This window comes from Quercus suber, unplaced genomic scaffold (assembly GCF_002906115.3).
Source record: "Quercus suber isolate HL8 unplaced genomic scaffold, Cork oak 2.0 scaffold_8, whole genome shotgun sequence".
Taxonomy (NCBI): domain Eukaryota; kingdom Viridiplantae; phylum Streptophyta; class Magnoliopsida; order Fagales; family Fagaceae; genus Quercus; species Quercus suber.
This window is the reverse complement of record NW_027069474.1, coordinates 1,774,298-1,799,894: the sequence shown is the minus strand read 5'-3', so window position 1 is coordinate 1,799,894 and position 25,597 is coordinate 1,774,298. Positions and strand designations below refer to the sequence as shown.

At 39.7% G+C, this 25,597-nt stretch overlaps 1 protein-coding gene across 1 annotated transcript; it reads left to right on the top strand.

Annotated features, from left to right (window-relative positions):
- The first annotated feature begins 1,264 nt into the window (after positions 1-1,264).
- On the top strand, positions 1,265-19,743 carry LOC112000179 (WAT1-related protein At5g07050). Its single transcript, XM_024032281.2, has 8 exons — positions 1,265-1,509; positions 4,719-4,781; positions 5,310-5,426; positions 5,670-5,910; positions 15,947-16,105; positions 16,218-16,369; positions 16,502-16,594; positions 19,317-19,743. Exons 1-8 carry the CDS (start codon positions 1,265-1,267, stop codon positions 19,741-19,743), a joined length of 1,497 nt encoding a protein of 498 aa, XP_023888049.1.
- The last annotated feature ends 5,854 nt before the right edge of the window (positions 19,744-25,597 follow it).

The window sequence follows — 25,597 nt, the reverse complement described above, 5'->3', positions numbered from 1 at the left end:
AAAAAGTTGACAAAAAGTTTAACATATGTTAATGTGACATATTGTTAGTGTTATATAAAAAAGTAATATTCATGGTGAATCCAAATAAAAACTTAAAAATTTACTAAATTAATGATTATGAAATTCTTTGTGTATGAAGTAGCATTGCTATTTGAGTCACCTATCAGGCAATGATGTTATTTGTCTACCAACTTTTCAACTTTTTCAAAAAGATTATACTTTTATATAAGTTATTGTATTTTGATCACTATCTTTATCTCTTTTATTTATTTTCAATAATCTTAACATAATCTTTACCGGCTATCGTATTTGACTAGGTAAAGAATTTATACAGTTGAATATCAAAGATTCATGTAATTTTTTGTATGCTTTATTTTGTCATTCAATGTCTTGACATCAAAATGAATATCCCCACCCTTGGTGAATATTGATTACCATTACATTTTTATTATGTAATATTCCAAAAAAAAAAAATTGTGGTTGTAAGCAAGCAAACAACATCCCAAACGTTGCTTTGAATAATGGTGGATCGAAATAAAGGAGATTGATTTTTTAGTTAAAGCATTCCCCTCCCCGTTTGGAAATGCAAAACATTTGCATTTGCATCCTAAAACACTACATCTAATCACACCCCTATATTTTTTAATGAATGAAAATATACAGCAATTCTAAATAAAGATAAATATATAAAAAGTATTAGCCTTATAAAACAAAAAAAAAAAAAAAACAAAAAAAGCCTCTAAGCATGCACTCATATGCGTGCTTAGAGACTCTTCTATTTTTTTTTAAAGGTTAGTAATTATATATATATATATATATATATCTATATTATGTGGTGACATGTGTCACAGTTTGATTTGAGGAGCTTTAGGACTATTTTTCCAAGACACGTGGCATCTTTTGATTGGCCGAAATTTCTTAATTTTCAAGGTGACACTTGTCAGCACTCAATTTGATTGCTTATATCATTGCTTACATGCGTTGATGTGTGATTGGTTTTTGCATACTTTTTATATCTTTATTTCAACGACACTTGATGAATTTATGTTGATTTTTGAATATTGATGGCAAAACCTAGTAGCAGTACGTGGCACTCTATAATTGGCCGTACTTTGCGAACTTGGTAGTATGATGTATCATATTGTGATAGGTCGGAAATTTTCCCTCTCTACATATATATATATATATATATTCCATAATTCATTCTACAGTTATCTCCACTACGATTTAAAAAGAGTGTAATTATAGCTTTAGGAGCAAGTGAATGGAGTTAAAGATGGAAGAACAGGAAGAGAGTGCAAGAGTTGGAAGTGAAAGCAGAAAAAGAGAGAGATTAATAGATGTATTGACACCATATATTCTCTGCATAATTGCCAATTTCTTCTTCGCTGGATTGATCATAGTCGTCAAGGTCTCTCTAGACAGAGGTTTCAGTCCATATGTGCTAGTGCCCTATGGACAAGCTTTTGGAGCTCTAACTACTGGTGTTCTTGCACTTCTCTATGAAAGGTTTCCTTCCAATTTTTCCCTTCTTTTGACGGTCATTTCTTATTATTATTGGCGCCAATCTTCTTCTTCTTCTTCTTCGTTTTGTTTTTTTCTTTTAAAATATTTTCGTGTTTGTCTCTATAACCTTGTTAGCTTCTTACAAATTCTGCAATTAACAACTTCCATGGTCTGGCTCATTATATCACAGACATGACACAAGAAAATAAATATGAAGCTCCTCGGTTTTGGCAAAGTATTTTGAATTTCTTGTTTTTTGAACTTCTAAATAAGATCAATTTATGAATGATAGTAAATAATATTCTTTTAACACAAAATTTGATACTCAAGTTATAAATATAAAAACGAAAATGCTAATGAGTGTCCTTAGGGCACTGATTAATAATCCATTTTAGAAAAGTTTTGATACAACTTTTATAAGAAATGAAAAAAGCTATCAAAATATTAATTACTCTTTTTTTTTTTCCATAAAAACTTTTTTTAAATGAATTATTAACCAGTGCTCTAAGAGCACTCGTTAGTATTTCTTATATAGAAAATGATCGTTAATATGTCTCATATAAAAAATGTGTAGTGTACCACCACGCACCTTTAGTACGAGTTTCGCACATAATATAAATCCTTTATATAATATATATAAATATACACATATATATATATATATATATATTATATATTAATGGGTCTAACATGCTGTGAGAAATTCGTTCCGTGGAGTAGATACAAGAGGTAATTGTTGGCTTCGTAAAAAACTAATTCTTAGCCTTTAATAAGGGTGTCTATGCTTTATAAATAGTAGATGTGGCGTGAAGAAAGAGACACCTAAGAGCATTAGCATTGGGCTGGTAAAAACCCCCCTAGTTACTATTTTGCCCACCAACAAGTCAAAAATCAGCTACAGTCGGGTATGGGTTTCTAAATATTTTTAGCAACTATGAATAGTTAGACTGTGTATTTAATAGAACCTACTGTTGCTAAGGATGTAAAAAAAAAAAAAAAATTAAATATCACTTCTTTCTCTCTCTTCTTTCAATCACTCGGTCACTCCTCTCTCTCATTTCTCATCTTCCTTTCTCTCTCCCCTCTCTCTGATTCGGTGTCTCTCTTAGATCCGTGTGGACTGGCGATCAACATCAGCGGCATAGACTGAAGATCAGCAGCGACAACGTGGTGTTTTGCAGATCGGCAGCGACGGTGTGGTGGTTTGGAGCGGCGATGGTGGTGGTGGGTTGCTGTGATGGTGATGGGGATGGGTTCACTGTGGGTTTACGAAGGTGGCTACGGATTTCAGCCAGATTTGTGTTGTGTTGTAGTGGGTCTGTGGGCTTGTGGGTGTTGCAGTAGGTCTTTGGGTGGTTGGTGGTGGCAGTTTGTTTTTGGAGTAATTTTAGTGGTGGCGGATTCAGTGTTTGTTGTTGAGTATGGCTGAGTTTTGGTGGAAGGTGTTGTGTGGGTTTGTCGGAGAGACAAGAAGAAAAAGGTCGAGAGAAAAGAAAGATGGGAGAGAAGAGAGCGAAACTGATTTTTTTATTTATATTATTTGTTATTACAATTTATATTATTTTAATGGGTTAGGTAAATTGTAAAATGAGATGATAAAATAAATAAAGTAGTTAAAGTAAATTTTGAGAATCTAAAATAGAGACTACTTTATAATTCCGGATGCTAGGGCTCTGATAGTGGGTGGAAAAGATATCCAATCTACATGCTTTTGGACTTTATGTGCATATATATATATATATATATATATACTCACACACCCAGAGGCAGAGGTATGTACAATGGTGGAGGCCATGGCCCCCAAAATTTTGAATTTTTTTTTATATAAATATTATATTAATATTTTTAAAATTTAGTTTACAAAAATAAGATTTGGCCCTTTCAAATATTTGAATTATTTTAATGATGCTCTTAATAGATAATAATTGGTTTAATAGAGATATAATTTTATTTTTCGCAATTTTATTTTTTATTGTAAAATATACTATTATATCTGTTAGGTATTTGATAAAGTTTGGTATCAAACATGTTTGAATCTATCTTTTCCAACTCATAATGTGGCGATTAACAAGTCATTGACTTATTAAAAAAATCATGTCACTAAAATTATACCTAAAATGTGTTTTTAGTTGTCACATAATGGGTTAAAATAAGATAGTTTCAAATATGTTTGGAGCCTAACCTATTCTTCAAAGTTTTGGATCATTTATATTTTTGAGAATTTCATTAGTTGAATGGAAATTTTTTTTTTACTAATTTATTATAAAATTTGATAATTTGTATTTAAAATGATTTTTTTTAAGGATTCACAATAAAATTGGAAAATTGAATTTTTTAAGGAAAAATTGGATCGCCATAAAACATAATTTTAATTAAAGTACTAAGCTTTTTCTTTTGGGTGTGTGTGTGCGCGCATGCGGCGGGTCTTGATAAGTATATTAGTGGCACAACTTAGGCCTCCCTTGTATTCCCTTTCCATCCTTCATCCTCTCCCTTCAAATTCTATAATCGAAAGATAAAATAAGAACATGACAGAAATTATTTGTAATTTTTATTTACAATAATTTTTTTTAGTGAATATTTAAATTAAAAAACAACTAATTTCTTCCGTCCTATCGAGCAAAGTATTAAGTTGTGTCGTTGGGATTAATAACGAAAGAAGGTGACTTATAAGTTGCAATTGTTTGTAAAACGGCATGAATTCTCAACCAATAAATGTAAAACTAATTAAAATAAATATTTAAAAAAGTATAACTATTTAGCTTTAATTACAGAAAATAAAAAAGACCATGAGTAAAGTGACTATAAATAGTTGTAGTGTTCATAGTATGTTCCAATGGATGTCTTCAGTAATATAACTAAACTTTCCAACTTATTATACTAAAACTAAAACAAATATATTTGAACCATTGTCTTTCTATTGAAAATTATTGATAACAATTTATCAAAAGAAGATTTTAAATATAAATAACGTATGTGCTAAAAATTAAGCATTTCTTGAAAAGATTCACCAACTTACTCTAAAACTGATAAAGTGTGTATTATTTCGATCTAACTCACAAAAATATAATTAAATTTATTTGAAATTTGATCATACAAATATTTAAATTAGTTATAATTTATTTGAACAGAACTTTACTTTTCAGTGAAATGCAAATTAAAAGACAAAATACGATTGAATTTCTACTAACCATTTAGAATTTCTTTGGCAGGGATAATCACAACAAAATTAGCATTCCAATCTTGCGCAATATCTTTTTTCTGGGTTTACTAGGGTGAGTAAATTGTCTACAAATGAGTCAGGCAGTGTCCAAGTCTACTTTTCTTTCAAATGGCAATGGGTAAAATTTAGGTAAGCAATACATTAGGTTTAATTTTAATTATAGTCAACATATAACCATATTGAATTTAACTGTATTCACAAAAGATAACATTATTTGTACTTTATTGGTTCTTATAACAAAGTTTTGTAATTTAATTAAGAAACCTAATAAACTTTACTTAAGGTATTGTTTCTTTTTTTTCTTATTAAGAAGAAGGTATTGTTTCTAAGTATTACCCAATGCCAAACGGAAAATGCTAAAGATGTAAACTTTTTTACATAAAAATTTACAAATTGTTGATATGGTAAGTAGTTATTGGTAATGAAAAAAAAATATTAGTAGTGGATCCAGATGAGAACCGGTAAAAAATTAACTACAACGATAATTTGTAAAAATGTTGTAAAATAGTTTGTGCATGTATTATTATTCATACCAAGTTAAACCCTAACTAACTCTAGACTTTCTTTGTCAATAATTTAGAGCAGTGTTAGCCACGACACTGTACTATGCCGGACTCGAATACACGTCATCAACTTTTACAGCCGTTACAGGCAACTTACTTCCATCGATTACCTTTCTTTTAGCAATCTTGTGCAGGTATGGATCAATCACTTTTATCTATCTCAATTGTGTGAGATACTGCTTTGTTGTGAAGAATACCCTAAACTGACTATAAGTAAATTTAGTAAAGTTTGGGATCCTATGCTGGTAAAACAATTAGCATTTGGGCTACGTAATATTATGGACTTTTGGACCCTCGGGTCTATAATATATCGCTCATAGTTAGAGACAATGGAATAACTCATTTAAAGAACTTACGCTTAATTTTTATGAATTCAGGATGGAGAAATTAGACATTTCCCAACGTGGTGCGCAAGCAAAGATAGTCGGAACAGTTGTCGCATTTGCTGGTGCTACACTAATGACCCTATACAAGGGTATCGTTGTGGTTTCACTACTACATAGCCAACAATCGCATCAAACCTCCACTTCAAAAGCATCCTTGGACAAAAATTGGCTAAAGGGATCCTTCATGCTCGTCATTTCAAACATTTCTTACTCGGCATTCTACATCTTACAGGTGATCAAAAATCAGTATCCAGTAACTAAAATAGCTTTCTTGTTATCTACTATGTGTAGGTTCCTGCTTTGGACAAGGCCCAAGCCCAATAATCTAAGAGGATCCTGGGCCTCCAAAGGATAGTGTAAATAGTTGGTGGATTGGGCTTGACTCACCGTGGCTTTGTTGGGCCGTTTACGAGCCAATCTGTGCACAAGACATGGGCTCCACAAAACAAAGACACATAAACATATATATATTGGTTAGATGAATAACTAAGGAATAGCAAAGGAACTCAAAAGTGCAAATAAAAGGAACGTTAGGGATCCCCAAAAATAAAGTGAGATTGTATTTTCATTATATCAAATATTTGAATACATTGAGTCCTACTCAGCTGGGATATATCACAAGGTTCAATAAAGTTCAAAAATCACAGACTTAGATAGCTCTCTTGGGCTACCAAAACTTATGAGGTTTGAATCCCTTTGAATCCAAGTGTATCCTCCAATATTTTCATAGGATCCCTCACGGTATCTCACTCTTTTTTACTATATTTCAAGCTTACAGCTCTCTTTTGTATCTTTTTTGGTGTATCAAGTGCTTCTTTGCTTAATGCCTTTTAGTTGGAGCTTTAGCCCCTTTTATAGTGCCATTTCTAGGGTTTTTTTCCATGCCATTGATCTATACTTTGTGCTTTGGTTACCAGAACTAATGTTAAGTCTGTAACATTGGTGGCTAGTCCTTTCTCCATTCTCTCATTGTTTCCCCTTTTGAGGTTTGGCAGATCGAAAGTCCTCAATTGACCTTCCTCTTATGAGAGATCCTGTTTGAGCAACCCTAGATACTTTTTCCCAAGTCAAAGCTTCTCATCCTTTTCCCATAGTCTCTAAAAAGACATTCCAAAGCTCTGGCTGCTTCACATTTTGTCCATTTCCTCTACATGGGTTGATTCTTTATTGTTGATGATGGAAGGTAGAAAGGCTCCCAGCCACCTTCCTTCTTGATTTACCTTCTTGCTTTGCCTGAGGTACCAGGCTCCTTCTTCAGGTGCTGATTCCTAAGTCACCATTTGTTCCCAAAGCTTTTCTTCTGAATTATGGGCAGCTAATGGGACATGACCTTCTTCATTCCTTGTGCCCATAGGCATGCCTCCCTGAGTTGTCCAAATCCTAACTTGTTCTTGCCTACACCTCCTGAGGATCCCCTCCCTCTAACTCTGGTGGATCCTAGGTAACCAAGCCCAACTCCCACCTACTTCCCTGTTGGGCTTCCTTAAATACCTTATTCTGCTTATGCCCATGACTTATGCTTCCCTTTGTGCCTCTTTTTTCCCTCATAATTATCATTAATAATTGACAGCTAATCACCCTTAAAATTAATTTTGGCAATTGGCCCGTTTTCCCCTGGTTCATCTTTTTCCTTTTTTCCCTCACGCTATTATTGTTGTTGTCACTTCCTTCTCTTACCTTCATCTTTTCTTTCCCTTGGGTCACGTCTTCCTAAAACCCCTCCTCTTTCCTTTTACTTCACCTGATAGTGTCTCTCTCCCTTTTGCTTGCTTTTTTCTTTTCTTCTTTCTCTATGTTTTCTTCTTCCTTCTTCCCTTCCTTACTCAAGAAAAGAAAACACTTCTATGGCCTCATCCTTTGCTCGAAAAAGGAAGGAATGTTCACTCACCCCTTCTAAGGGTGAAGGCTCCTCTACTAATTCAGGGCTGAAGGAGATCCTAGATCGGCCAGCCTTCCCTCTTCAGGATCCTTGGTATACCTCCGGTCTCTTCTTTACCTAAGTTGCTCATGGCGCCGATCCTCCTTCTCCTCACACTTAGGTCTTCTTTGGTAAGCTTGGGTTTGCTAGTTCTGCATAAGTCCTAGATCCAAAAGAGATATTGGATCTTCAAATCAAATGGGGATCCTATGAAGTAGTCCCTATTTTCCTTGATTTTGTTGCTGGAAAGATTACTGGTTGGGCTGAGTGGGTAGACAAGGAGTTTAGTGATGCTGACTTCGTTGGGTGTGAGGAGCGTGCTGGTGTCTTGTAGTCAGTTATGATGACGTGAAATTTAGAGGGCTTCCGTGATGTCCAAGGGCTCAGGCACTTGGTTTGATGTTGGTCTCCTTCCCTTCATACATTTTTCTTCTTTGTGGGTGAGCTCACTGTCACACTAGAGGCTATTGTGAGCACCTTCTTACTCCCTATGTTTGGGAATGAAAGTCCTTTCAACATCCAACTCTCGGCAAAGGATCCGTGATCGAGGGAAAATTGTTCACTCACTTTGGTGGGCGTATTGCTTCTCTTGGGGGCCAGCCAGCCAGGATGGGGAGATGGGTCAAAGCCCTTTCTGGAGAGGAGAAGACAGTGAGGCAGGCTGGGTTCATTGCATTGTGGTTGAGCAAGTTCATATTCAGGGAGTTCCTCGGGTCTAGATTTAAGTTAGTTTTCTTTCTTTTGGCAATCTAAATAGCACGAGGCATCAGTTACCCATTAGCCCCCATGTTCTTGGGGCACTTATATTCCCAATTGGATCTCCTACACACTGATAGGTTAGAAGTACCTCTTGCTACACCATCACTTCATCTATTCATTGTACCATGTTGCAGATATTTGTGTGGGAGCGTTCCCAAATTACTTTAGTGAAGTGCAGGAATTTGAAATATGTGAAGGATAAATTCCAAGGATCCTTAGACATCATAAAGGGGCTATATGGGAGCTCGACTAATGGGCATCCCATTATCTTTCACTGGGCTAATCTGAAGGGTGTAGATACCAATCTCACTGAGTTGTTTGATCTAAAAGGTAACTTGAGTTGGCGTTCTCCCCGCGAGATTTGGGCTAGGTTTGCTTGTGAGTTTGCTCTATGATCTCTTTTGAACTCTACTGGCCACACATTTGACTTACGCCGGGGAGATGAGAATAGCATGGCATACCTTGCTTGCATCAATCCCTTATGGATCCTAGTTCCTTCTTCTGGGTGTCCTCGGTACACCCGCTATCTTGTACACTGGGTACTTAGACAATTTGGTTTTGATCAGGATGGCCCTCCAATTTTCAAGGTGGTGGTTCCTTCTCTTCTGTCCTTGGATCCCTTCCTGCAGATTCAGGCTTATTCCTACTGGCTTCATAGGAGCCCCCAGGTCACTGTACTAAATTCTTAGAGGGGAGTCTTCGGATCCAGTGGCTTCTACAGTCATTGGAGGAGGATTCAAAAGTCCTTCCTTGATTACATTGGCTTAGGGAAGGTGAAGGAGATCCCTGATCCTGACATCTCCTTTGTTCCTTCGATCAATAAGCGTCTAGCCCTCCTTACTGCTAGCATTGTGTTTGTTGCTATAAGTAGCAGGGTTGGTTTTGTGGAGTGGTATCAGTCTAGGGACAATTGAGTGTCATGTGCCAATGACTTCCCTCCTTCTTGACCTTGTAATGAACCAGTCATTGTTTCTTCCTCAGGTGTCCCCACCAGAAAAGGAGGAGTTGAGGAGATTGGCTCAACCACTCCTCTTGGTAAAGGAAAAGAAAAGAAAGGCCAAAAGGGGGCCAAGAAGAAGCCAGAGACTGAGAAGGGCTTTGAGGATCCTAAGGCTAGCCAAGGCACTAAGAAAAGAAAAACTTCTAGAGTTTCCAAGCGGCTACCTACCCTTGAGGAGTCTGAAGAGGTGGCTTCTATTGCTGCTGGGTGGAAATCCTCGAGTAAGGAGGTCAGCCATCCTTCTTATCTGAAAATTTTGAGTCATGACCAAGGTAGAGACTTCTAAATCTCAGACCTTTGTCAGTTCCTTGAAGGGGATCTCTTCTATGGCTATTTCTTCACCAGCCCAAGGTTCTTTGGGATCCCTTACTGTGTTCCCTTGTTCACCTAAAAGACCCTCTGGATGTGCTTGTAGTAAGTGGAAGGCTGATGTAAATTCTATAGAGAGAGAGAAAGAGAGAGAGAAGGGTAAGACCTCACTCCCCTTTTCTCCTGCTAGCCATTTATTTTTCTTTTTACCCCCTTTTTGTTGTGTGTTGTTATTTCTTCTTCCTTTTTGCTCACTGATCAATTCTTTCTCTTGCAGTCTAAACGCAAAGCTGATCCTAAAAGGGCAAAGAGTCCTTCTTCTGGTAAAGAAGTGGTATGATCTTCCTTGGTCTCCTTTTTTTCTTTCTTTGGTTCTTTTTGTTGAGTTGCCTCACTTCCCCTGCTTTTCCTTTCTTTTTCTTTTTCAAGTTGAGGATTCTCCTGCTCCTGTGGGTGGCATTATGCCTGGGGAATTAGCAATGGATTAGCCCCTAGTTGATCTTGGCGTGAGCAGGCAAGATGCAAGTGGAGAGGCAATTAGGAAATCTGAGAGGGCTCCTGACTGGCATGGCCAAGGATCCCAAGTCTGAATAAGTTCCTATTCTTTCAACAACCTAGGATCCTAAAAGTATAGAAGCTTTTGATCTTATAAGAACTAAGGATCCTGAACCTGAGCAGACTCCTGTCATACCAATAGCCACGGTTCTTGAGGCTGAGCAAGTTTCTGATCCCATGGTGACTAAGGAGTTTACTGAAGCTGCAACTTCCCTTGGGTAACTGGTATGTCTTGCCTTACTCCTCTATGGATTGTACTTGTTATTACCACTATTATTATTATTATTTTTGAGATCCTTCCCCTCCCTTGCTTTACAAGGCAAGCCAGCCCCCAAGTCATCCTCCACGGTGAGATTATCGACCTAACATTGGAAGCAGAGATTCAACCAGGAATACTTGGCATTCATAATCATTCTTCTTTTCTTCATCTTCCTAGTTATACTATGGAAAACTGCTCTTGTTCTTGTTCTAGTTATTTTGCAAGGATCTATCCCCCCCCCCTTTTTTTTTACACTAAATACTTTCCTGTAGATCCTGCTAAGGAGTCAGGGGAACAAGCAAGTGAAATCCCTAAGGGTGAAAGGAGCAACCCCTCTAGCCTAGGAGGAGACTTCTTTGAATGTATTGGATGAAACTAGTATCTGGCTTTCTCCCCTTGCTTCATATACTTCCTTCTACATATGGCTCATCATTGTTATGCATTTTTTTTCTTTTTTCCTTTTTGTTTAGATACTACAGTGTGACCAAAGAGCTTGAGTCTAGGACTATTAAGGAGATTAGGAGATCTCTATCATCTATACAAGTTGCTGAAGTCCAGGCCGAGATCCCTCAAGGCATTCTAGGAGCTATAAGCCTTTCACTCCTTAAGGAGTGAGACACGTTGATGAAGGATCCTTCAGGGGCTACCACTGTGAATCCTAGTGTTGGGCTCCCTGCCTTCTTATCCCGCTTTGATTTGTTGGAGTTTAACAGCCTTCCTGTGGTTCACTTTAATCGCTTTGCAGCATCCTATTCTAGCTTTCTTCATTTTTCTGTGCCTACTGAAGGTCTCCCATTCCTAGAGGAATTGGTTAAGGTTCAAGGAGACTTCACTGCTGGGTTTAAAGGAGGCATGTTCTTGGGAAATATCTTGCTGGAGCTCCTTTGTGTTGTATTGGTTTCCCTAAAGAGAAGTTCACTTAATTCTTTGTTTGAGGAGAAGCTCCTAGAATGGAGAGGGGTAGTGCAGGATCTTGTGGAAGTGAAGTTTAATCTATCTTTCTTGTTAGGATACCTTCGTTCAATAGCCTAAGAATTCTTTTAGAGAAGGGCCACTATAGATCTTGATATTGTAATTGCTATTGCCAGGGAAGCCTTGGCACATTCGGAAGCAGGTCCTCTTAGTTGTAGCAAGCTCTTCCTCTCCCATGGTTCCTGCAAAAGGTTCTTTATTCGCCGACCTCTTGCATTAGTTATTTTAGGCCATTTTGGCCTTGTAATTGAATACTCATCATAATCATGTCCTCCTCTTTTTTCCTTTTTCTTTTTACATGAACTCCTGAACATTTATGGACTTAATATTTTAATTATACTTGGTGTTCTTCACTTCTTCTTTTTATGCCCATTCTTTTTGGAGTATGTACTTAACACACCTGCCTTGGTCCAAATATTGGGCTATGTAATTTTTTTTTTTTTTTTTTGGGTCTTTTGACCTTTTTGGGGGAAGTCCTGGGCCATAGATCTGGAGATATACTTTGGCGCAGATCCTGGGCTAGGTACTTGGGAAGTTTGCTCCTACACAAGTCATGGGCCAAGTACTTAGGAAATTCATTCTTAGTCTAAGTCCTAGGCCATGTACATGGAGGGCTTATTCTGAAGCAAGTCCTGGGTCAGGTAATTAGGAATTTTACTCCTGGCCTTACTCCTGGGCCATGAACTTGGTAAGCAAGTCTTGGGTCATGTACTTAGAGAATTCTATTTTGAACCAAGTACTGAGCCAGGTACTAATGAGCTCTTGGCCAAAATTTAGGCTTGGAAGAGTAATGTATGCTTATGTAATGCATGTGTTTTCTTAAATAGTATATTGTTTTATTATTGTTATAGTTTTATTAACTTCATTTTTTTTTTCAAAGGAGAAAAGTTTCATTGTAATTCATCATAATGATCAAAATAACTTAAAGGCCCATAGAGTGGTCCTTTCATACATGTTATCAAGCCTCAAATGAGGTAATAATTAAAAGTACTTAACAAGATATAAGATGTCATGGGATGCTAAACAAAATAAAAAGATGACAAGGAGTACTAAATAAAAGTACTTCACAAAATGAGAGATAAAAAAAGGGGTGGAAGGGGTACTTGGAACTTCAAGTGTAGTATTGCTTCAGCAATTTTCCATTTATGGGATCTGCTAGAGAGGTCCCATCCATCCTTGCCAAGTAGTAATATCCACTGTCATGGGCTTCCTTGACAACATAAGGACCTTCCCACTTTGGGGTAAACTTTGAGGGTCCTAGAATGTTTCATCTTATGTGTTTTGCAACCCTTAACACCAATTGTCCTTATGCAAAAATCATTGAATGAACGGCCTACTCATATGCCTTAGCCATCTTTTGCTGATACCTTTGGCTTTGCCTTCTTGCAAACTCCCTTCTCTTTTCCAAGCTTTCCAAATCCACCGCCCTTTCCTCAACATTCACGTTATCTGAATCTCCTAGGATCTCCTCTATCACTACTCTAGGTGTGGGGATAGGTAACTCAACTGAGGCAACAGCTTCTATCCCATAGACAAGGGAAAATGGTGAAAATTTTGTAATTGTTTTCACGGAGCTCCTACATGCCTAGAGCACATTCATCAGATGGGAGCTCTACTTTCCCCCATACTCATGCTTCATCTTCCTCAGGATCTTCAATATGACTCTGTTAATTGCCTCAACCTGGCCATTCCCTTAAGGGTAGTATGGAGTAGATCTCCTGTGCTTAATGCAATACTTCTCTAGCAGACTCCTCACATTCTTGTTGACAAATGGGGTTCTATTGTCACTAATCAATCTCTTGGGAATCTCGAATCTAGAGATGATGTACCCATGGATGAAATTGGAGACTGCAGCCCTAGTGGCCTTCTTCAAGGGAATGACTTCCACCCACTTTGTGAAATGCTCAGTAGCTACTAGGATCCATATATGGCCATTGGAATAGGGGTTGATAAGTCCTATAAGGTCCAGTCTTTAGGTGTGAAAGGGCCATGGAGTAGTCATATCCTGTAGCACATTCGGATGGGCGCGTATGGAATCCCCCAGCACTTGACATTCGTGGCATGTCTTGACCAGCTCCTCAGAATCCTTTTTCATCATGGGCCAGTAGTACCCTAGTGCTAACAGCTGTTTATGGAGCCTTCTTTTCCCTGGGTGACTTCCACATTTACCTGAATGGACTTCCTTTGCTGCATTTCTGGACTCCCTAGGCCCTAGACACCTTAGGGGATCCCCACTATATCCCCTTTTGAACAAGATCCCATTCTACAAGAAATATCTTGAGACTAATTTCTTTAACTGATAGGCCAACTTTCTATTAGCTGGTAAAGTTCCTTAGGCTAGGTACTCAATGAATAGGGTCCTCCAATCTTCTACCACAAATACTACATAACTTTCCTCTTTGTCTATTGAAAGTGGACAATTTTGAAACTTCTCTTGGACTGTAGTAGCATCCTTGCTCATGTTGGGCCAATAGTGTCCCATACGTTGAATTCTCTTGTATAAACTGACCTTTTCTATGATTCCACAAGTCTGGTTGTGGAGTTCCTCAAACTTCTGCTTCCTTTATTTCTCACTGACACTTCTTAATAGGATCCTCCTGGGTAACCTCTTGTACAGTTCACCTTTTATCAAAGTGTAGTCCTTGAGATCCTTGATACTTCCTCCATGCTCTAACTTTTCCACCTTTTCCTTTATCAAGCTCCTCCAAGCTCCTTCATCTGGTTCCTCTAGAAACATCTTATTAAAAGTCTTCGTGAAGGAACTCTGCTGCTTGCTGACCCTTATCAGTGTACTTTTTTTCTCAAAGGGTACCTGGGATCCCAAAGTAGTTAGTGCATCAGCAAACCAATTCTGACCAATTTGAGCATACTCCACACTAAATAAAGGTTTGTGATAGAAATTTAGACCCCTTAAAACACAATTAGATTAATCTACTTAATTAGCTAAGTGATTACTTAGTCAAAATTAAACACATCTAGGTTAACACAAATATATCATATCATGCAAAGTAGCGGAAATATAAAGAACACAATGATATGATGACCTAGAAAACTGCACGGTAAAAACCTGGGGAGGATTTGACCTAACTATCTTCAAGGTAAACCTGAATCCACTATGCGAAAGAATCGAAATTTATACAAAAGGACTTACAAGCTCCCCGCTTGACTTCCTAATGCTGCCCACCAATAGAACTTACTGATACGACCACGTGCAAGCTCCGAATCCATGGACTCCTTCTTTCTTAGATTCTCCAATCAAGATACAAGCACCCCCGCTTGTTTTTCTTTTAGCTTCAATAACAGCAACTGAGTTGATCATCAAGGTGTAGATAACATCTCCTCCTTGAAAATCCTAAGTTTTGTATAAAGGAAAGCTCCTCTAGATCTCACAAGAGATTTATACAAAACAGCAATATGAGCAACAAAGACCTTGGAGAGGTTTGGGTACAAAACCCTAGATACAAAAGAGGCACACTCTTCTCTCTTTCAAAAGTCCTCAAAAACGTGGCTTAGGGTTTCCTTTATATAGTGTGAGAAGTAGATCTGAAACCCTAATCCTTAATGGGCTTGGGCTGAGTTGGAAGTTCTACAAAAACAAACGTTCTGCCCGAGATTCGATCGATTGAGTCTAATTTTCGATCGATCGAGCTAGGCTGAAAGTCTAAACAAGACTAATAACTTGTTTTGATCATGGTTTGCCAACAACACACATTAGAGTTCTAAATACATAAATTCCTAAGTCTTTAGACCTAACAGTTTGGAATTTTCTTTCCACTTTCTATGCCTAAGCACAATAGGATGCTAGGCTTGGCTCCCTTAGAGCAACATCTCCCTTAACTTGAGAAACCACAAGGTTGGAGTCTCCAAGTACTCTCATGTGCTTGATTCCCATGCTAAGAGCTATGGCTAGTCTTGTTAGATATGCCTCACACTTAGCAACATTGTTTGAGAAAGTGAACTCAAGCTTGAAGGAAAATGGCATGGTTCCTCCATCCTCACAACTTAGCATGATTCCTACACCATTTGAAGGCTAATCCAACGAACCTCATGGTCCACTTCTTACTTGGGATCTCCTTGCTCAGTGGGCATTCTTTTTCTCCTGGGAATTGGGCCAATAATTTTGCTATGGCTTAACTCCTGACAGCTTTGGGGGTCTTNTAAAACTATTATCTCCATTTTTTTTTCTATTTTAACGATTAAAGCATTTTATTTTTTTAAAAATCAAATTTTGATTTTCCTAGTTTTCTTTTTTTTTTTTTCTTTTTTTTTTTTTTTTTTTTTTTTTTTTTTTTTTTTTTTTTTTTTTTTATAATTTTTAAGAAACAAACACACACAAGGGATTTCCTAAATCCTAAGCATTCTTGATTACCTTTTCTCAGTGCAATTTTTATGTTCCCTTGCCTTGCTTGCATTAGCTAGAGGATAACGTTGTATAAAACCATATATTGTTTATACTTTTTGTGATGATACTAACTGATGTCAGATGATTAATACAGACTAAAACAATCAAGGAGTACCCATCACCTTTAGCTCTTACAGCATTGACATGCTTATCAGGCACGTTACTCTCAACAATCATGGCAGCAATTTTTGATCATAAACTTTCCTCTTGGAGGTTGTCATGGAACATCACCCTTCTTGCTCCCATTTATAGTGTGAGTTCTAGAACATTACCCATTTTTCAAGGAATTCGACCATATGGAATTACATATTGTACATAGTTTTCATACATAATTTAAACTGTTATGTAAATGTCACATTTTATAGGGAGTTGCAATATATGGAATTACATATTATCTTCAAACATTGGTTTCACAAAGAAAAGGTCCAGTTTTCATGACAGCATTTAGACCATTGTGTACTCTACTTACAGCTATTATGGGACTACTAATTTTAAGAGAGGCATTGTACTTGGGAAGGTATATACATTTACTTGCTTGGATCACTTCCCCAATGGTTTGAGATTTTTTATTTTACAAGCCTTTTCTCTTTCCTTTCAAAGGAATGTGAATGGTAGATTCTGATTTATTTCTATTTTCAAACATTTGCAGTATCTTAGGAGCTATGTTGATCATTCTTGGTTTGTACATGACTCTATGGGGAAAAGAAAGTGAGAGAATGATGAAACACACTGAACGTGGAAGGTATGGGCAAACTATTGAGATCAAATTAGAAAACTGTAATGAACGTTAATGAGTACCTAATGAAATCCGTATGAATTGAATGAAATAAGTAGTGGGGCCCAGGATAGTTTCTCATGCTTTGATCTTCAGTACACTTGATAGCTGAAGGCTTGGCAACAACTTTACTCCACCTATACTAGCAACATGGAGTACACTTGATAGCTGAAGGCTTGGCAACAACTTTACTCCACCTATACTAGCAACATGGATTTGATCTCCAGTACACTTGATAGCTGAAGGCTTGGCAACAACTTTACTCCACCTATACTAGCAACATGGATTTGATCTCCAGTAGGTGCTTGTAGAATTAGAAGATTACAGACCATCACGGATCTCTCAGGAATAACTCTTAACACTTGAAAAACGTGTTTTAGGGTTTTACTTTTATACCTAGTGAACTCAAACCCTAAACATTTCACAGGCTGTTGGGTTTCAATTAAAATTCTGCAAATCGCAATTTGATCGGTCAAAAGCCTCTCTCAATCATTCGAGCTTGACAGTTTTTGAATTATTCTTTTTGCAACTTGTATGTTTTTGAATCTTAATTTGTATCAATTTGAGCAATGTCTAAAACACTTCTAAGACACTAAGATCTTATACTAGGTATGTTTTTGTTTTCAGTTTGTCAACATACAACAAAATTAGAACCTAAACATTTAAGACTAAATATTTAGAACCTACCAACTAGAATTACTCTATTTTGGCCTGGGTATTGTGCCCTGAAGTTTATATAGCTTTTATTTTTAATTTTTTTTTTTAATTTTACGGGACTGAACTACTATAAAAATTAATTTCCATTGAGAAAATTCAAAAAGCACTAGCCTCTGTTAAAGTGCAATTGGAATCAATGTAGAATTTGCATTCAGTATTAGGTCGATTTGGTTTTGTGCACAATCAAAAAACATATAAGATTAATTTATTGTCTTTTATTTAGTAATTAATAGTTTGAATTACATTAATTAAAAGGAGAGAACGCAGTACTGCTCCTTAAATGGTGTATTTTTGGTTTTCCAATTAAAATCTACAGATAAATACAGTAAATATAGTTTTATCTTTTCTAAGATAATACTATAATAAATGATGGTATATATTTTCATATATACCATCATTTATTCAACAGTTATCTCTACTTTGATTGATTTATTGACGCCATATATTCTCCGTGTAATTGCCAATTTGCTCTTTTCTGGGTTGATCATAGTCATCAAGGTCTCTATAGAGAGAGGGTGCAGTCGTTATGTGCTATTGTCCTACGGACAAGCTTTAGGAGCTCTAACCCTGGTGTTCTTGCACTTCTCTATGAAAGGTTTCCTTCCATCTTTCCCCTTCTTTTAATGGCCCTTTCTTATTATTCTTGGCACTAATCTTCTTTGAAGAGGAAGAATTTAATATGGACGGACCCTCATGTTGATGGGCCCTTATATGTACTAGACGGATCCGCACCTGAATGGACTCAGTACAGACGGATGCAGGGTTCAGGAGGGACCCGATTTTGTTATCTCATAATCTCCAAAAAACCCTAGATGGGAATACTTGCGGCACACACCATGAAATGAAATCCTAGTGCAAATAGGACTCTATTAGTTGCATGCATTAATAAGGATCTTCTCTATAAGGAAAAGACCTGTCCATCATGTTTTGGCCTCCTCAAGAGGATTTCTACAAGGAAAGACTTCGACTCCAAGTGGAAGAGGTCAACTTTCGACTACTATAAAAGCTCCAATACCCTCACAAATCAAGGTATGCATAATAGACCATCTCTAGCACTCTGGAGTGGTAAAAGATTCTAACTTGACATTTGGAGGGTATTTGGCCGGCACTACATCAGTGCTCTTTGTAGGTTTTCTCTTTTTGCTGTGCAGGCGACTTTTCGAGAGTGTGAGCAACGTGTAATTTATTGGTGATTTTTTCGACATTCAGTTGGCGCCGTCTGTGGGAAATATAGCGTTTCTTTCGTGATTCGAAAGCCGCACTATCGCTTCCCAGACAAACGAGTTACATGGTGCTAACTCGCTCGATGGCAGCCACCAATAACATCCAAGAGGAGGAACCACCCATGACTCCCCTCGAGAGACAAATACAGACTCTTGCCGCAGCTGTGGAGTGCCTCACCAAGAAAAATCGCGACCTAGAAGAACAGTTGCGCCAGAAAAACGTGTCACCAAACAATCAAAGGGAACAATAAGGTACCAGTATCGTACGAGGGGATCGAGAGGTGCTTGAAGGTAGTAACGCCCCAAGCAGGCCAGAACGACAAAATATTAGCCTCCCATCCCTCATCGATATGGCTCCACCTCCCATTATCATGAAGATGCTGGCAATGAAGGAACAAATGGAGGTCAGGATGAGTACCCTAAAAGGGCGAGTATCCAACGACCTTGATGATTTGGTCAATTGAACAGACTCACCGTTCACTACGGTCGTCAACTCCTTCCCTTTACCACAGAAGTTTCGAATGCCACAGATTGACAGTTACGACGGAGTGAAACCCTCTAGACCACCTGGAGACATTCAAAACCTTCATGCACCTTCAAGGGGTCGTGGATGAGATAATGTGTAAGGCGTTCCCCATGACACTAAAGGGAGCCGCGAGGATTTGGTTCAGCTGGTTGACACCAAATTCGATCAGCACTTTCAAGGAGCTAAGCACCTAGTTCACTTCACACTTTATCGGGGGACATAGGTACAAGAAGTCCACGGCATGTGTGATGAGCATTAGACAGCAAGAGGATGAGACGTTGAGATCCTACATAACCCGCATCAATAAGGAAGCACTTTCGATCGATGAAGCCGACGATAAGATATTGGTAGCAGCCTTCACGAATGGGTTACGAAAGGGTAAGTTTTTGTTCTTTCTATACAAAAACGACCTGAAAATCATGTCAGAAGTGCTCTATAGGGCCACCAAGTACATGAATGCGGAAGACGCACTGCTGGCCCAAGACGAAAAGCCCAGAAAGAGAGAGCGACAGGAAGACACACGGCAGGACGAAGAATGGAAGAGGCCCAGAACAGGAGACAGAAGGGACGAAAGGTGCCCTAAGCCCCCAGGAAGAAGGTTTACAAGCTTCACCTCGTTGAATACCCCAATAGACCAAGTCCTGATGTAGATCAAGGACGAGGGGGCTTTAACGTTTCCAAGAAAACTCAAGAGTGATCCAAGTAAGGGATCTAGAGATAGGTACTGCCGTTTCCACTGTGACCACGATCATGACACGGCTGATTGCTACAGTTTAAAGCAACAGATTGAGGCCCTCATCAGATAAGGAAAGTTGCAGAAGTTCGTTAGCAAGGAGAAGACGGATCCAAATCCTCAAGAGCACGCCCCCCAACGGGATAATGAGCATCAAAGACCCCTCATTGGAGACATATGGATGATCGTGGGGGGAACCGCGACCACTGGCTCTTCCAAAAAGGCGCAAAAAACCTACCTCAAGATGGTCCAGAATGTTTAGATAACGAGAGCCATAACGAAGATAGCGCAAAGGGAAAGCCCTATTGTCGGATTCTCTGAAGAAGATGCGCGACACCTTCATCATCCACATGACGACACACTTGTTGTCAGAATACGTGTGGCTGACTACAATGTTCATTGGGTGTTGGTTGACAATGGCAGCTCGGCAGACATCCTATACTATCCGGCATTCCAGCAAATGGGAATTAACGGAAACAGGTTGATATCGACCAGCTCCCTGTTGGTAGGCTTTGGAGGAACGAGAGTAATCCCATTGGGCTTGGTCACAATCTCGGTAACAGTTGGCGACTATCCCCAGCAGCTTACTACGGATATGACGTTTCTCGTGGTCGACTGTTCATCCTCATACAATGCTATTATCGAACGGCTCATTCTTAACTTGTGGAAGGTTGCAACATCGACGTAGCACCTAATGATCAAATTCCCTATAGATTTTGGGTTAGAGAGTTATGAGGAGATCAGGTGGCCGCTTGCAAATGCTACGTCGCCATGCTTGAAATGGAAGATCACCAACAGACTATGTGCGTAGAAGAAAGACAGACCATAGCGGAGCCGGTTGAAGAATTAGAAGAGATAGTACTCGATAAATCAAGGCCTAAACGGATGACTAGGATGGGGACGTTGGCCAGCTATCCAATACATCAAGCGCTCGCAGCATTCCTTAGGATAAACCAAGATGTATTCACGTGGAGCCACGAGGACATGCCCGGGATTGATTCCTCAGTCATGGTTCCCAAGCTCAACGTGAACCCCGCATCCTCACCCGTCCGACAGAGAAAGTGAGTGTTTCCTCAAGAACGAGACAGAGCGATAGCAGAAGAGGTCAGAAAACTACTAGAAGCGGATTTCATTCGAGAAGTATATTACCCAGATTGGTTGGCGAATGTACTCATGGTCAAGAAGGCTAACGGGAAGGGGCGAATATGCGTCGATTTCACGGACCTTAACAGGACGTTCTCGAAGGATAGTTATCCCCTCCCTCGGATAGATACTTTGGTAGACTCAACGGCTAGATACTAGCTCCTAAGCTTCATGGACACCTTTTTAGGCTACAATCAAATCAAGATGAAGGAAGCTGATCAAGAGAAAACTTCCTTTGTCAACAGCCGAGGACTATTTTGCTACAAGGTGATGCCATTCGGGCTCAAGAACGCGGGGGCGACGTACTAGAGGCTAATGAACAAAATATTCACGCACTAGATTGGAAGGAACGTACAAGTCTACATTGATAACATGTTGGTAAAGAGTCTGCGTGAAAATGACCACCTAGATGACCTCCAAGAGATGTTCGACACCCTTCGGTCATACAACATGAAGCTGAATCCAAGCAAGTGCGTGTTCGGAATGATGGTAGGAAAATTCCTGGAATTCATGGTATTCCAAAGAGGTATAGAGGTCAACCCGAAAAAGATACAGGCTATCATGGAGTTAAAACCACCAAGGATGGTGAAAGAGGTACAAAGCTTGAATGGAAAAATTGCAGCCTTAAATAAGTTCGTTTCTAAAGCGACGGACAAATGCCTACCATTCTTCTGCACCTTGAGAAAATCGTTTGAGTGGACGGACTAGTGCTAGAATGCATTTGAAGACCTGAAGAAATACCTTGCCTCTCCACCATTGCTCAGCCCGTCCAAACCAGGGGAAGAACTCTACCTCTACTTAGCGGTCTCGCAAGCGGCAGTCAGCGCGGCCTTAGTAAGAGAAGAGGAAGGATCTCAACGACCCATCTATTTCATAAGTAGGGGTTTCCAGGGGGCAGAAAAGAGGTACCCCCAGATGGAGAAGTTGGCCTTCGCACTGGTAACTGCAGCTTGAAAACTCAAGTCGTACTTCTAGGCCCATGCCATCATAGTCTTGACGGATCAGCCTCTAAAAAGAGCCATGAGCAGCCCTGAGGCTGCCGGACGATTGGCTCTGTGGGCAATAGAGTTGAGCGAGTTTGATATACAGTACCGCCTACGAACTGCAATAAAGGGGCAAGTTGTGGTAGACTTCATCGTTGAATATACTCCATTAGAAGGCAAGGGGGTAGATGCCTTCAAACAATGGAGCATCCACACGGACAGATCTTCAAATAGGCAAGCTGGAGGTGTCGGTGTGGTGATCCAAACCCCTGACAGAGATAAAATCAAATGCATGATTCGACTGGACTTCCTAACGACCAACAACGAGGCCGAGTATGAAGCATTGGTGGTTGGGCTAGACCTCACAAAGACAGTAGGTGCTGAAAACGTGGTTGTACATTGCGATTCCCAGATAATAACAAGTCAGATTAATGGAGTCTACTAATGCAAAAATGAAAGGATGAAGAAGTACTTGGAAAAAGTCAAGAATCAGATCGGCAGCCTCGAAGTTAGATTCATTCAAATCCCAAGGGAGGAGAATGAATGTGCCGACCGTTTGGCAAAAGCAGCCTCTGTAGAATTTATGCTAGTTCCCGATCAGGTATTGTCGTTTGTCCAAGTTTCCCCAATTATTGATGACGGAACAAAAGTGCAGGAGGAGAATTCTAAGAACAATTGGACTACGCCATTAATAGCCTACCTGAAGACGGGCACACTTCCAGACGGAATAGACGTAGCCAAGAAGCTGAAAGTCCAAGCCTCGCAATTTGTGCTGATCAATGATGTCTTATACAAAAGGGGATTCTCATGACCATACCTGAGGTGTTTGGGTCACGAGGAAGTAGACTACGTAATGAGAGAAGGCCATGAGGGTATTTGTGGAAACCATTCAAGGGCACAGTCCTTAGTGCAAAAATTGATCCGAGCAGGGTACTATTGGCCTACAATGCAAAAGGATGCACAAGCTTACGTCAAGACTTGCGACAAATTTCAAAGGTTCAGTAATCTAATCAGACAACTAACCGAGGAGCTGACACCCATGACATCCCCTTGGCCATTCGCCCAATAGGGACTAAACATCATGGGCCCCTTCCCGACGGCAGCAAGGCAACTAAAATTTTTGGTAGTTGCTATCGACTACTTCACTAAGTGGGTGGAGGTAGAGGCCTTAGCCACTATCACAGAGAAGAACATCCGAAGTTTTGTAGGGAAAAATATCATATGCAAGTACGAGATACCTAGAGTGCTCGTCTCCAGCGACGGAAAGTAGTTCGACAATAGTGCGTTCAGGGACTTCTGTTCGGAGCTGGGTATTAGGAATCACTACTCGTCACCCGCACACTCGCAGGCCAATGGCTAAGTCAAAGTCACGAATCGGTCCTTGCTCAAGATCATCAAGACCCAGCTCGAGGGGGCTAAGGGCATTTGGCTTGACGAACTACCAAGCGTCTTATGGGCATATCATACTGCGGCAAGAACACCCACTAGAGAAACACCGTTTATACTAGCATACGGTAGTGAGGCTGTCATTCCAGCAAAGGTAGGGCTTACGAGCTATCGGGTGGAGAACTACAACAAGGATAAGAACGGAGAGGCCTTGTGGCTTCAGCTAGACTTTGTGGACGAGGTTTGGGCTACAGCAGAGCAAAGGTTGACGTGATACCAGAAACTCATGGCAAAATACTACAACTCCAATGTCAGACATAGAGACTTTCAGATTGGAGATCTTGTGCTACGGAAGGTAATGGGAGCAGCTAGAGATCCTTCGCAAGGAAAGCTCGGCCCCAACTGGGAAGTACCATACAGGATCTCATTATGGCAAAGGAAAGGGACCTACCACCTCGAAACTCTGGATGGATAGAAACTGCAACACCCATGGAACACGGAGCACCTACGGGGATACTACCAATAGAGACGACATGAAGAGCATCGACGCTCCCCCAGTTTCCAGTTTATTACTGAGTTTTATTAGTTTTTACTTCGAACAATTTTTTCTATTATTTGGTTTTGCTATCGCTAGTTTTTACTTCAAACTTACGTTGACGGATTCTAGCGTCGTATTTTTTTGTAGCAGGTAAAGGTTCAGGCCCGTCACAATGCCAGAAGATGGTACCAGGAGTGACCAGTTTCGCCCAAGTCCTCTCCTCCTTCGTGGTTTTCTTAAAAAAAATTTCCAAAAAACTAAACTCTTCGAGATCTACCTATGGGCGTCGTCTGGCTACAAAAAGGAAGGAGGATGATTACAAAGTGTTAATAAATTGGAATACTAAATGGCTGAGTTCAACACTAGGACGGACGCATATCAGACAGGTTTAGTACGCCCTAAGTTGTGTCGACGGGCATAGGATCTGTATCCCCTGGATGACACATCCATTCGTCACCCTCTAAGAAAAAATAGCGACTCTTCCAGTCCCTATTAGAGTCTGGTGTATCATAGTTGACTTTCAACAGTGGACTCCTAGCTACAAAACTATACATCCCCCTTGATTTATCTATCTCATCAGGACGGTAGTAGTTGAGGAATTCTCGCACCATCAACCTCCTAGCACTGTCTATCATGGCTCCATAAAGGACCTCTATGGCTATAAAGACCCTCCAGGCATTAGGGGATACCTGGTTGTCGGGCAGGCCCAGGTACTTAAGAAGCTGATAGTGAAGGGAGCTTAACGGAAACCTGAGCCCTGCCTTCAGCATTTGTTCGTACACCCCGAGACCTGCCACCCCTTTATAGTAGCATCTCTCTGACTTGTAGGGAAGACGGATGGGGACAATGTCAAGAATTTGGTAATTTGCTCTGAGTGTATTAAAGTGTTTTTCTTTGATGGAAGATACAAAGGCGTTCACAGTCCACTCCAGAAGCATAATGAACTCCTTAGGCCCCTCAGTTCCTATGATGGCCTGAATTGGTTCTTCCCCACTATCCTTAGAACTTTCCTCTGACTCGGCCGTCTCCATATCCTCATTTGTTGAGGACTGGGAAGAGGCGGACAGACTCCTATCTTCTCCCGGACTGAGTTGGTCTTTGTGACCCGATGAGTGAACATCCTCATAGTCTACCTCGTCACAGGCAACAGATTGATTACTTGACGCACTAGACATAGCCTACATGGGATGACAAAACCTAAGACTATGATGGGTCTAGAGAAAGGTGACGGGTTATAAATCTAGAAAAATAAATTGTATATTCGATGGAAAAGAAACATGTACGGTGTATTTACCAAGTTAACACGGTGACGGATGTAGTAATTGGACGGAATGGTCTCCGATAAAGGTGATGGTCGTGCTTTGACAGAGTATTCTTAGCATAAAGTGTAAAAATGAAAGGAGAAGGGTGATATATATACAGGGAGTGCACGGAAGACGAAGCGACGCTCCGATCCGAGAGAAGAACCAATGAGAAGGTGACACGTGTCGTATGATCTGATTGTTTACTGACAGGACTGTCAAGGTTACACTAAGTTCACGGAGTCCCTATCAAACCGTCACCCCATGTGTCCGCCTTGATGTCTCGAACCCAAAGGGTAAAAGGGGCAACTGAAGAGGAAGAATTTAATATGGACGGACCCTAATGTGGATGGGCCCTTATATGTGCTGGACAGATCCGTACCTAAACGGACTTAGTACAGACGGATGCAGGGTTCAGGA

Coding starts and splice junctions, on each gene's coding strand:
- LOC112000179 (XM_024032281.2), top strand. CDS start 1,265: ATGGAGTTAAAGATGGAAGAACAGGAAGAGAGTGCAAGAGTTGGAAGT. Junction 4,782..5,309: donor TTTTTTCTGGGTTTACTAGG/GTGAGTAAATTG, acceptor TCAATAATTTAG/AGCAGTGTTAGCCACGACAC. Junction 16,595..19,316: donor AAACACACTGAACGTGGAAG/GTATGGGCAAAC, acceptor CGGGGGACATAG/GTACAAGAAGTCCACGGCAT.